Genomic DNA, 13359 nt, shown 5'->3' on the forward strand with positions numbered 1-13359 from the left:
GGGAAGCTGGGGGTAAAGGGGGACCCCTTCCCAAAAAAACCAAAAAAAAAAAAAAAAAAGTTAAGTACAGAGAGAAGACAAGAGTTTTCTGGAGTAGCTTTCTGGAGGCTTTCATCAAGAAAGTGACACTTTCTGGGGACTTGCCCATGGGTATTCTACCACTGAGCTATACCCCTTGCTTGTAGCTCAGTCTCAGAGAATGGGTAGGGCTTTGCTAGGAACAGCAGGTCATTCCAAGCAAAAAGAGCACCATCTGCAAAGGCCAGAGATGTAGAACCTGGTATGTTCTTGGGGTAGGAGGACAGGTGGAAGGAGTGGATTTCAAGTGTTTGCTGATAGACTTAGGGAAAACATTTGTTCAAACTCCTATGCCATACCTGTCCCCTCTTATCTCTTGGGCCTTAGGAATCTCCTTACCCTATGTCATCTCTTCTTTGCTTTTCTGCTTTTTCTGAAGGTAACACAGGCCCCAGGAGACTGGGAGGTCCTGGCTGTTGTGGTCCCAGTGCCACCCTTTACCTGTTTGCTCCGGGACCTGGTCCCTGCCACCAACTACAGCCTCAGGGTGCGCTGTACCAACGCCTTGGGGCCCTCTCCCTATGCTGACTGGGTGCCCTTTCAGACAAAGGGCCTAGGTAAGGGGCTTAGAGCAGGAGGGGCAGGACCAGAGAGGAAGGGGGAGGATAGCTAGAGTTTTGAATGAAGTTGATTGAAAAGGGCTTCCTGAAAGGGAAGTTCAGATATCATGCAGCCAACATATTATTGGACACCTGCTGCATGCCACTGTATACCATTCTGTATCAGCTCTTATGGTGAAACAGATAAGCCAACTGGAAAAGGTGGGATAGTGTGCTAAGAGTACTCCAGGATAGACAAGGAAAACCCTTTAAAGAGGGCTTGGATAAAACTCAGTGGTAGAGCATTTGTCTAGCATGCAGGAGGGCCTAGGTTCAATCCCTAGCACCTCTAAAAGAGAAAAAAAAAACCTGCATGGGTGGCCAGCCTTTGACATTGTGACACAGGTCATTTATCAAATTTATGCTTGAGAATTGTTTGAGTTACCAAAAAAAATATCTGGAGCCAGGCATGGTGGCATATGCCTTTAATCCCAGTACTAGGGAGGCAGAAGCCAGGCAGATTTCTGAGATCAAAGCCAGCCTGGTCTATGGAGTGAGTTTCAGGCCATCCGTGGCTATAGGGAGGCCCTATCTCAAAAAGGCCACCCCCCAAAGAAAATCTCATCTTTATTTAAGTTTACAATTTTGTGTTGGGTCACATTCATATGGCCCTTGGGCTGTGGGCCTACCTGGGCATCAAAGAGATGTGAGTGAAATCTTCAGGATCAGGAAGAAGACATGTAAACATTTGGGGGAAAGTACAGCAAGGTAAGGATACAGAAAGTGCAAAGGCACTTAACTCGCTTAGAATTAGTTTTCTGGCAGTTCCAGGGAGGCTGGCTGGGTTGTGAGGAGGGGGAGGAGAGAAGCAGTGCCCTAGCTACACTGCCAGTGTGGGCCCCAGCTGCTGCTATCCTGCCCAGCATCTAGAGCTGTGAGAACTAGACCAGCCCTTCTCCTATCTGCTGCTCACTCAGCTGCTTAGCTCTTAGTTTGTATAGAATGGCAGTGCGAAGAAGGGTTTGCAACTTTCTTTTCTTGGTTACAGCTCCTACCATCGCTCCCCAGAACCTCCATGCCATCCGAACCCACTCAGGCCTTATCTTGGAATGGGAAGAAGTGATCCCTGAGGGTCCTTGGGAAGGCCCCTTGGGACCTTATAAGCTGTCCTGGGTCCAAGACAATGGAACCCAGGTAAGAAAGACAGGATCTTCTACTTTCTCTGTTTTCCCTACTTTCCCTACTTTCAGCCCCCTCCTTCTGAGGCCTTGGAGAGCTTTTGAAAGTCCCTCTTGGGCCAGGGCCTCCCACAGCCCCAGGGAATGCACTCTTCTACCTCCTAGCTAGGCTAGCTCATTGGATTGTCTGCTGCTGGGATTACCCTGTGGCCACTTTGTATGCAAAACTGGAAGCCTATCCCTGCTGGTACTGGGGGAAGGCATAGATAAGGCTTTGTTCCCAGCCCAGCTTTCTCTCATCCCCCCTCTGGTGATAAGCCTTGTTTATGTTCTGTGAGGCCTCTTCCCTACAGCCTGGAGCAGGAATGTGATGAGTCCCAGAGTTTGTGTTCCCAGCCCTTAGCACTCACAGCAGCCTTAGGCTTCTGAGTCCTTGTGGACTTTTTTCCCCTCCTACCCCTGCTGGAGGCTTCCTCTGGATCAATGTGGTGTGGGGCTTTTCCTGACTGCAGGATGAGCTGACAGTGGAGGGGACCAGGGCCAATCTAACAGCCTGGGATCCCCAGAAGGACCTGATTGTGCGTGTGTGTGTGTCCAATGCAATTGGCTATGGGCCCTGGAGTCAGCCACTGGTGGTGTCCTCTCATGACCATGCAGGTGAGGTGTGGGATAGGGATGGGCAGACTGGGATGGATAAGAGATTAAGGTTTTCAAGGGTAGCACAGAATGGTGGGAAGAAGCTGGTGGCACTTTCCTTCTCAGTACAACCCCATAATCTCACAAGAGAAGCAGTTGAGACCAGGGTAGTTATTCATATCTTGTTTTTAAATCTTTAATCACAACAGTGATTAGGTCACAACAGCCAGACCCTGTCACAGTCCAGCTAGAAACTTGGTTTGGTCTCAGGAGTCTCTTTAACATAGCACACTTCTTGACTAAGGATGTCTTTTTGACAAGGCTAGATGGCCATCCTGAAAAAGTTCTAAAAGGATACCTTGGCTCATAACACTGCCCTTCCCTACTGCAGGGCAACAGGGCCCTCCCCACAGCCGCACATCCTGGGTGCCTGTGGTCCTAGGTGTGCTCACAGCCCTGATCACTGCTGCTGCCCTGGCCCTCATCCTACTTCGAAAGAGGAGAAAGGAGACACGGTTTGGGTAAGGAAGTGGGGCTGGGGAAGGAGATGCAAGTGGTAGCAGAAGGCCTTTTAACTGACCCTGAGTCCTGGGTTCCCTTTAGGCAAGCCTTTGACAGTGTCATGGCCCGAGGGGAGCCAGCTGTACACTTCCGGGCAGCCCGGTCTTTCAATCGAGAAAGACCTGAACGCATCGAGGCCACATGTGAGTAGTGGAGGGTCATGGGGGGAGAGATGCACTGTCCTGTGTCCATACCTGCATTCTTTTACCAACTCAGTCTAATCAATGCAGCTGGACTGGAGTGAGTCCTAGAGTAATGAAAAAGACACACAGACCTGCCTGGTAGAGCTAACCACCCAGCTGTGGGAGAGCCAGGTTCTGTGTGCTGAGGGCAGGAATCTGGTAGGGATGGCAGGCTAGGGTTTAGATTTGACAGTAGCACCTCATTCTCATCTCCCTGCAGTGGACAGCCTGGGCATCAGCGATGAATTAAAGGACAAGCTGGAGGATGTTCTCATCCCAGAGCAGCAGTTCACTCTGGGCCGGATGTTGGGTAAAGGTGTGTGGGCAGTACATGTGCAGCACTGTCATGAATGTGCCTTCTCTGATTGGGTTTGGTTGTTCTTGTCACTTGAGGATGTGAATTTGTGTCAGCTCCTATAAACAAAATATGCTTATAGATACCTGATTTGGGGATGTTATAAGGAATCGGGGTTGGGAGGATAGGGAGCCATTTCCAACATGGTCTCCTCCAGCAGCCTTAGAGGTTGATGATTTTTTGACCCCTTGGAGGGTCATCTGAGAGTGAAGGGAAAAGGGACCTGGAGGTCACAGAGACTCCCCCTCATTATCTTCATTCCTAGGAGAGTTTGGGTCAGTGCGGGAAGCCCAGCTGAAGCAGGACGATGGCTCCTTTGTGAAAGTGGCTGTGAAGATGCTGAAAGGTAAGTTAGACAATAGGGATTGTTTCCTGAGGACCTCATGTTGAGGAGGAGGGTGAGGAGGGTGACTGATCCTAGAGCAGGTTCTGCTCTGGCCCAAGGTTTCCCAAGAAGAGCTAGTCAGCACTAACAGGGATGCTGCCTGTACCATGTGAATAATTCAGAAGCATAAACCCACACAAAGATTCGTGCCCCAGCTTTGCTCTCTGCTGTGAGCTATGACTGTCCTCACAGTTCATTCCTGGGTGAATACAGATGTGCTTAGTTGAGCTCCCGGGCTGTCAAAATCAAAGGGAAAGGCCAAACATGGTGGCTCATGCCTATAATCTCAGCACTGGGGAGGCTGAGAAAGGGAAGTTGAGGCCAGCCTGGGCTACATGGTAAGTTCCAGACCAGCCAGAGCTACAAAAAAAATATAATAATAATAAGCTGGGCATGGTGGTGCATGCCTTTAATCCCAGCACTTGGGAGGCAGAGGCAGGAGCATCTCTGTGAGTTCAAAGCCAGCCTGGTCTACATAGTGAGTTCCAGGCCAGCTGGGGCTACATACAGGGAGACCCTGTCTCAAAAAACAAAAAAACAAATCAAGCCTAGAGTGGTAATTCCTTGGGAGGCTTGAGGCAGAATGATCACAAGCTTGAGGCCAGACTAAATGGCATAATGAGACCCTGTCTCAACAAACAAATGGAAAAAAAAGAGTGAAATGGAAACATTAGCAAGTAGAGAAATTATTGGATGGCACCACATCCTGGCGGTTTCCCAGTGTCACCTAATCATAGTTAAGCTGTTTTCCTGTCCTCTGTGAAGCTCCTAGCTTCTGAAGGACAGGACTTTGGAGTCTTGGGAGGAGTTGGAGTCTTGGAAAGAGTTCAATCTTGTTTCATTTCCTCCCCCATCCTTTCTCCCAGCTGACATCATTGCCTCAAGCGACATAGAAGAGTTCCTCAGGGAAGCAGCTTGCATGAAGGAGTTTGACCATCCACACGTGGCCAAGCTTGTTGGTGAGCCCATTTGGGGGAGGCAGATATAACATAGGACTAAAAATATGCTCCACCAACTTGAGAGGGCAGCCTGGGAGAGAGAAATTCGGATTTACCCTGAGAATAAGCAGGTAGCAAACTAGATCCTGGCTAAAATCTGGCTGTAAGGCAGTTTGTTGAGAGACCTTCCATATGGAAACTGCTCCTGTGGGTGGAGGAGGGAGCAGAGAAGATGCACTAGGAGCAGGGAGCAGCAGCCAGAGCCCTGGGGTAGTCCCTAGGCAGGAGTGGAACCCACAGGAAAAGAGGTAGCAGAGCCAGCCCTAGAGATGGGTAGATACCTGAGCTATCTTTTGGCCTTTATGTGCCCAGCTCCTGATTCTCCTTTGTCTCCCAGGGGTGAGCCTCCGGAGCAGGGCTAAAGGCCGTCTCCCCATCCCCATGGTCATCCTGCCCTTCATGAAGCATGGAGACTTACACGCCTTCCTGCTTGCCTCCAGAATTGGAGAGAACCCTTTTGTGAGTGCCCCAGATAGGAGTGGCCAGGAAGAAATGGGTGTGACAAAGACCCTGGGGGAGAAGGGGCTTGGTGGGCAGAATTTAGGGAGCTGGTTGGGAAAGGGAAGAGTCAGAGTCTCACTGTCTTTAAACTGGCTTCATTTTCCCTTCTGAAGCCCTGCTGGGAATTTTAGGCCAGACACGCTCCTATTTGAAGAGGGCTACTTGATTCTCCAGCTCTTTCTTAGATTTGCCAAAGCTTCCTTGAAAGGCCCTTTCCTTTCTTTCAGTGATTCTTATGACAGTCTTTAGACTTTCTGGCCAGGGAACCCCATTCATCCTGCCCCAGCTGTATGGGCAGGTACAGCCTGAGCTTGCCCTGTCTGTCTACCAGAACCTGCCCCTCCAGACCCTGGTCCGGTTCATGGTGGACATTGCCTGTGGCATGGAGTACCTGAGTTCCCGGAACTTCATCCACCGAGACCTGGCCGCTCGAAATTGCATGTAGGAATTCTGGCGGGCTTGTGGGTGAGAGACAGCTAGTGTATCTGCTATGCATGGGGATAGCGTGGCATTAGTGAGGCTGTGAACATGGAGAAGGCTGACCCTGACCAACAACACTCCTCTCAGGCTGGCAGAAGACATGACAGTGTGTGTGGCCGACTTTGGACTCTCGCGGAAAATCTACAGTGGAGACTACTATCGTCAGGGCTGTGCCTCCAAATTGCCTGTCAAGTGGCTGGCCCTGGAGAGCCTGGCTGACAACTTGTATACTGTACACAGTGATGTGGTGAGCATGGTAGCACAATGAAGCTTGGTTATATGTCTGTGGGGGACACTAGTGTTGGGGTAGACCTATAGGACCCTGAAGGGCCAGGCCAAATCTGCTCTCTGAGCTTTGATTGCCTACTTATAAGGCCCCTGAATCCCAAGACCCCAAGATATGCTTGCCCCAAAGCTGTGGCTATGCTTGGCTCAGGAAGCCCAGTGACACTCTTCTCCCAACCCTGGTTCCGTATCAGTGGGCCTTTGGAGTCACCATGTGGGAGATCATGACTCGTGGGCAGACGCCATATGCTGGCATTGAAAATGCTGAGATTTACAACTACCTCATTGGCGGGAACCGCCTGAAACAGCCTCCGGAGTGTATGGAGGACATGTGAGTATCCTGTGAAGGGGGTTGTGGAAGGAAACATGAATCTGGGACTGTGGCTAATGGCTGCCACTACAGCTGCTGGCCCAGGGGGAGCTTAGAATTAAATTACCACAGGACTTTTGTTTTATTCTTTTAATTTTTTGTTTGTTTGTTTGTTTCTGAGACAGGGTCTTACCATGTATCACTGGCTGACCTGGAAGTCATGTAGACCAGGCTGGCCTCAAATTCACAGAGCTCCACCTGTCTCTGCTTCCCAAGTGCTGGGATCAAAAGCATGTACCACCACACCCAGCTGGTTTTTCTTTTGGGTTCTTGTAGTTAAGAATGAAGACTGACCTCTACCCATTCTTACTGTTTATCCATAGGCTCTCTGTTTACTTTTGCCCTGTTCCATCCCATCCCATCTCTTCTAATTAGGGGCTGTAGGTGGTTAAGACAGTTTCTGTAAGCAGTTCGGCTTGGCCACAAACTGTTGATCCTCTCTGTCTTAGCCTCCTGAGTGCTGGCAATTACAATGAACCATCATGCCTGACTCCCAGCCCATATTTTTTTGCTCCAGCCTTTTCCTATCACTGTTTTCTTCAGTTTCTAATGAGAGTGAGGAACTCCAAGCACTGAGAGTCCAGAGCTGGGCAGCAGTGTAGGTTTCCTTGTTACCTCCCCACTCCTGTCTCCTTTTGGGAAACCTAGCTTGTCTGAAAACCTGGCTTGAGCATGCTTTCCCTTCACACAGGGTTGTACACGGCCCCAGAAAACCTCTTACTGTCTTTGGCCAGGAGGGAGAGGCCCAAGGGATTTGGGTTCTTTTCTTGGTCTTGGTTTCTGCTTGAAGGAATAGAAGGGACCTGAGATCCTGGGAAGAACCACCTCCTTTCTTTACTGCAAGTCCAAAGTCCCAGGGAACAAGGTGAGGTGGTTCCTCCCACGGTAGTGTTTACAAATCCTTGTGGCAAGATGATGTAATTGTCACTGACCTTAGCTGGGCACTTTTAGTGTTCTTTCAGGGAATCTTCCTCTAACCCTATAAGGAAAAGCCTCATTATCTCAGTTTTCACATGAGGAACCAGGATTAAAGAGGTTAGGTAACATGACCAAGGTCATAACAACTATTATGTGAATAAGTTGGTATTTGAACCTAGATCCTTGTGGTTTTAGAGTTTGTGCTCTCGACCATGAAACTGTGATTGGTCTTCTAATTTTATTTCCTGACTCCATCCAAGGCAGGGTAACCCCGGCCCCCAAAGGACCTTTGCTAGCACCATTGGAAAGGAGTCACTCTGAGTGGTCCTGGGGAATATGTGTTCCTTTGGTTGCTTCTGAGTTAGCCCTGCAGAGTGTCACAGCCATGAACAGGCGGAGGAAAGCTGAGCCTGAATGGTGGCATTCTTCTTAGGTGCATGGATTTAAAGCCTGGAGCCTAGGCTTTGGGCGCCTCACCTAGCACCTTATTCTTTCTTTTTCTGTGGTGCTGGGGATTGAACTCAGGGCCTTGTATATGCTAGGCCAGTGCTCAACCACTAAGCTATAACCCAGCCCCTCACCCAAGACCTTAGGTGGAAGTCTGAGTGCAGGAACCAGCCCTTCCTGCCTCTTCATTCAACAGAACTCAGGGCCTCGTGGAGACTGGAAGCTTAGGTCTCTGACTATAGCCAGCACCAGTCCTTACCTGCACCTGAAGCTCTGAGGAGCAGTAGGGACAGGCCCTGGCTCAGCCTCCTCCCAGGCTGGGAACTGATGTTGTCAATGAAGGGTGGGCGGACACTGGCCTCCTACCAGGCAGCCTGGTGGAAAGGTGCCAGTTGGCTTCTAGCACAGCCTTGAGAATGTGTCCCTGTCTGGCCTTATACCCCTGGCCCTGGAGCATTCCCACGGCCTGTCTAGGGTCTGGTGTGATTCCTCCTGCCACTGGGGGTGACTCTCAGGAGAACTGGTTTGTGAGGCAGTGCTTGGGTCTTTGTTATGGGCAAAAGTCAGGAATGTGCTCCAATTGCACTGTATCTCAGACCCTTCCCATTAGGGTATGTGTGCACATGCACAAATTGTGCTTGTTTTTAAGTCAAGCCTTAGAAACAGTGATATGCATCAGAGACTTGGTAAAGTTGGCAAAATAGTGGGAGAAAAAGTATTCCTGCCAGAGAAAGAGGGCTGAAAACTTTCCTCAGATTTTTGGGGTTACCCCAGAGCAATGAGCACATAAGCATTCTGTCACGGATACTACCTCATGTGGACTGACAAAAAGGGATGTGCAAGTCCATCCCTAGAAGGGTAACTGTGACTCCAGAGCTGGGGTATATGTAGCTCAGTGGTAGAGTGCTTGGCCAACATGCATGAGGCCCTAGATTCTTCAGTACCACCAGCACCACAAAGAAAGAAACCACTCAGACTCCAGGCTGTTTTGTGCAAGATGTGCTTTAAGTTTCTCCTCCTGAGACAGTTCAGAAGAAACTTGGGAGCCAGCCATATGACTTCAAATTATAGCTCCATTTCTTTGTGTCTGTGATAAGGGGATTTTTTTTTTTTTTTTTTTTTTTTTTTGGAGGACCGAACCCAGGGCCTTGCGCTTGCCACTGAGCTAAATCCCCAACCCCAAGGGGATTTCTTGATATGAGGAGACATAGTCTCATGTATCCCAGGGTGGCCTCAAGGTAACTATGTAGGAAAGGATTACTTTATACTTCAGAGTCTCCTGCTTCTACTTCCTGAGTACTAGGATTATGGGTATGTTATGAGGTTCTGGGAACCAAACCCAGGTCTTCTGAAAAGCAGCAGGTGCTCTTAACCATTGAACCATCTCCTCTCTTTTTTTTTGGGGGGGGGAGTCAAGGTCTCACTATGTATCCTTGGCTCCCCTGGAACTCGCTATGTAGACTAGGCTGACCTTGACTTTATAGAGCTCTGCCTGCCTCTGCCTCCTAAGTGGTGTGCTGGGATAAAAGGTGTGTACTATCATGCCCAAAAGTTTTTCATTTTGTGACATAGGGTCTTGCCATGTGGCTTTTGCTGGCCTGGTACTGGGATTGTAGCCTAGGCCAGCCTCAAAACTGGTGGTAATGTCCTGCCTCAAGCTTCCCTAGTGCTGGTATAATAGGTGTGTGTCACCACACCAGCCTGCTCTATTGCTTGCTACCTGTATAACTTAGGTCAAAGTTCTTAACCTCTCCATGTTTCATTTTCCACATTTGCAAAATAGGAACTGCCTTATTTCATATATGTTTTAAAAATTAAATAATTTAGTAAATGTAGGGCTGGCAAGGTGGCTCAACAGGTAAAAGCACTTGCTGTCAAGCCTGACGACCTGAGTTTGATCCCCAGGGACCCACATGGTAGAAAGAGAGAACTGATTCCCACACGTTATCCTCTGACCTATATGCCTGCTGTGGCGTGTGTACATACACACACACAAAATTTAATAAATGTAATAATTTAGTAAATGTAAAATACTTTAAAATGGTGCCTGTTGTATAGTAAGTCTTATATACTAATGTGGTAAATAATCTTTTTTTCTAGTCCCAGTGCCATATGACTAAGGGGCCTCTGCTTTGGTGCCACTTCCTCCCCTTATTCTTTCTGTCTCAGATATGATCTTATGTACCAGTGCTGGAGTGCTGACCCAAAGCAACGCCCAAGCTTCACATGCCTGCGAATGGAGCTGGAGAACATTCTAGGCCACCTGTCTGTGCTGTCCACCAGCCAGGACCCCTTGTACATCAACATTGAGAGAGCTGAGCAGCCTACTGAGGGAGGAAGCCTGGAGCTGCCCTGCAGGGAGCAATCCAGCAGTGAGGCAGGGGATGGCAATGGCATGGGGGCAGTAGGTGGCATCCCCAGTGACTGTCGGTACATCTTCAGCCCTGGGGGACAGGTGGAGCAGCAGCCAGAAAGCCCCCTCAACGAGACCCAGAGGCTGCTGCTGCTGCAGCAAGGGCTACTGCCCCACAGTAGCTGTTAACACACAGGCAGAAGGCAGCTGGGGCCATCCACCTGGCTCTGCTGGCTACTGTGCTGGCTGACTAAGCCCAGTCTGACCCCAGCCCAGGCAGCAAGGTATGGAGGCTCCTGTGGTAGCCCTCCCAAGCTGTGCTGGTACCTGGACTGACCAAATTGCCCAATCCCAGTTCTTCCTGCAGCCACTCTGGCCAGCCTGGCATTAGTTCAGGCCTTGGCTTGGAGAAGGTGAGCTAGACCTGGTTGCCTGAATTCAGGCAGCTGGCAAGGGGGTGGTGGCTACTTTTCCATGGGTACCATGGTGTGGATGGCAGTTGGGGGGTAGATCCAGCCCTGTGGGCCCCTACCCTCCTGGCTGAGCTGCCCTTGCTGCTTTAGTGCATGCATGGAGCTGCCTCCAACTGGGAGGCCCAGCAATGCCCACCACACTTGGGTTTAAATGCCAGGTTTGCCCCTCTAAGTCACAAAGAGATGTCCTTGTACTGTTCCCTTTTAGGTGAGAGTTAGGAAGGGATTAGCACACTCGGGTTTCAAAACCCTGTGGCAGGAGATGGTGGAACACGCTCCTCATCACCTTCCTGATCTCCACCCTGCCAGGCATGGAGCTGTCTGGGCCCCTCTAAGGCATGTGGGAGTACCACAGGCTACAGAGGCCCATCTTCTAGAGGCAGTACACTCTGAGCCTGGGCAGGCAGAAGGGGTGCTGAGGGGCTGGCCCAGGAGTGAGTGAGATGGGAGGAGTTCAGGAGTACCACTCCAAGCCTCCCACAGTCTGTTTGAGCATGCTACCATGTCCCTAAATATCCCAAGACTAACAAAGGCAATTGTGTCTGAGCCCAGCCCTTCTACATGGTGACCCTTAGGCCCACCCTTCCCTCTAACTGGACACCCTCTTCTGTCCCAAATCTCTAGAGAGAGAATAAGCCTGATGGCTGGTGTGGGTGAGAGAAGTTCCAGGAGCCTGGACCCCATCCCCAACTGGAGGTATCTCCTGAAATATACATAGCAGGCCCTTGCTGTTAGGGACATTTCCAAGCTGTTAAATTGCTATTTTAAAACAGAAATAAAATTGAAAATTAAAGTCAAGATTTGTCTTTTTTGTTTTACTTTGTGTTTTGAGACAGGGTCTCACTCTGTAGCCTTAGCTGGCCTAGAACTCACTATATAGACCAAGCTGGCATCAAACTCACAGATATCTGCCTGCCTCTACCTCTGATCCTCTTGCCTCTACTTCCAGAGTACTGGGATTACCTTTTTATTATAAGACCAGGTCTTTTGTAAGCCAGTCTGCCCTTAAACTTGCTGTACATCTGAGGATGACCTTGAACTTCTAATCCTCCTGCTTCTACTGACTGCTGGGATTACAGGTATGTACCACCACACTTGGCTTATTTGGTGCTGGAGATCTAACCCAGGGCATCATGCATACTAGGCAAGCACTCCACCAACCCAGCTACATCTCCAGCCCAAGGCTTTGTCTCTTAAATGTTTGCTTGTTTTAACTTCCAGATCATATAAAAAATGAAGCATTTCAACATAGAGAAAAGTCTGGAAAGACATGCCAAAATGTTAACAGCTGTTATCTTTATATGATGTGACTAAGAGGATCTTTTTTCTTCTAGTTTCCTCAGTTTTCTGTGTTAAGCACAATGTACTTTTTCTTTTCTTTTTTTTTTTTGAAGGTTTATTTTATGTTTATGAGTGTTTTGCTTGCATGTATGTATGTAAACCACATGTGTGCCTGGTGCCTGAGGAGGCCAGAAGAGGGTATTGGATCCTCTGGAATTGGAGTTACAAGCAGTTGTGAGCCACCATGTGAGTGCTGGGAACTGAACCCAGGTCCTCTGCGAGTGCAGTTTAGTACTTTTAACTGTGAGCCGTCTTCAGCTCACAACATACTGTTTTAAGAAATTAAGACCCCAGTGAATCTCACCATATTAAAGATAATATAGTCTTTGTAGACAATTAGGAAGATGTAGAAAACTATAAAACATGCCACTTGCCTAAACCATCCAGTGGTAGTCCCCATTGGTCTTTGAAAATGTGAACATTTTGGCAAAAGTTTCAATGTAGAACCGTGAGGCTGTCTGCTCTTTCTAAACTCTGTCAGACATTTCCTTTCATCATTGGCTCATCATTCATGCCTGGAGCCTGGGAATCAGTGGTCAAAGAAAGGTGAGCCCCAAGAAGATTAGAAATAGGAGTAGGGGTTTTGGTTCCACCTGCAGCTTAGTTGGGATGCTCAAAGCAATGCAACCTCTGCTGGGGTGGACGGAAACGGATTGGCACAGCTGCTGGCTGAGGGCAATGGAATGAGATGGACCTGTCCCAAAGCAGGTATCCAGAAAAACCTGTTGGTTCTCCAGTTCTGGTTCCCACATAACTCATTAGACCTGAATTAATTCCATGCAAGTAGCTTTCAGAATCTTTCCTGCTGTGGTTAGCTTTAACTGAAGGTGGTGATTAACTGTGAGATAACGTTGGGAATTATTGACTGAGAAGATTTTTTCCTCTCAGGTAATTGTCTGCCAATAATGGGTACCTGTCATGTGCCAGATACTGTGGCTATTCTCCTTTAATACAGCTTTCCTAGAAGTAGGAATGTAATTACCATCCTCTAAGACAGGAGAGGCAGAGTAAGCCAATTGTCCAAGGTATTCTAGGTGGGAAATCCATTGAGTTAGAGGACAGCTTGCAAGAGTCAGTTCTTTCATTCCACCATATGACAGTCCTGAGGATCGAGCTCAGGTCAGGTTTGATTGCAAACATGTTAACTCTGAGCAATCTCACTGGCCCTTTGAAAAAATATTTTATTACATTTAAAAAATTTTGTGAGTGTGCACAAAAGTGCCATGGGCCAGATGTGGTGGCACACACCTTTAATTCCAGCACTTGGGAGGCAGAGGCA

At 48.8% G+C, this 13359-nt stretch overlaps 1 protein-coding gene across 1 annotated transcript in view; it reads left to right on the top strand.

Moving 5' to 3' along the window:
• Tyro3 (TYRO3 protein tyrosine kinase) overlaps nucleotides 1–11537 on the top strand; it is an 18318-nt gene extending 6781 nt beyond the window's left edge. The window contains exons 6-18 of the mRNA XM_008846800.3: nucleotides 458–635; nucleotides 1666–1811; nucleotides 2308–2452; nucleotides 2823–2952; nucleotides 3035–3135; nucleotides 3395–3490; nucleotides 3795–3875; nucleotides 4781–4873; nucleotides 5250–5371; nucleotides 5745–5854; nucleotides 5981–6140; nucleotides 6373–6509; nucleotides 10083–11537. Of these exons, the coding sequence (XP_008845022.1) occupies nucleotides 458–635; nucleotides 1666–1811; nucleotides 2308–2452; nucleotides 2823–2952; nucleotides 3035–3135; nucleotides 3395–3490; nucleotides 3795–3875; nucleotides 4781–4873; nucleotides 5250–5371; nucleotides 5745–5854; nucleotides 5981–6140; nucleotides 6373–6509; nucleotides 10083–10455 (1872 nt within the window). The 3' untranslated portion in view covers nucleotides 10456–11537. The remainder of the gene's footprint in view (nucleotides 1–457; nucleotides 636–1665; nucleotides 1812–2307; nucleotides 2453–2822; nucleotides 2953–3034; nucleotides 3136–3394; nucleotides 3491–3794; nucleotides 3876–4780; nucleotides 4874–5249; nucleotides 5372–5744; nucleotides 5855–5980; nucleotides 6141–6372; nucleotides 6510–10082) is intronic.
• The last annotated feature ends 1822 nt before the right edge of the window (nucleotides 11538–13359 follow it).

This window comes from Nannospalax galili, unplaced genomic scaffold (assembly GCF_000622305.1).
Source record: "Nannospalax galili isolate Female #2095 unplaced genomic scaffold, S.galili_v1.0 scaffold342, whole genome shotgun sequence".
NCBI lineage: Eukaryota > Metazoa > Chordata > Mammalia > Rodentia > Spalacidae > Nannospalax > Nannospalax galili.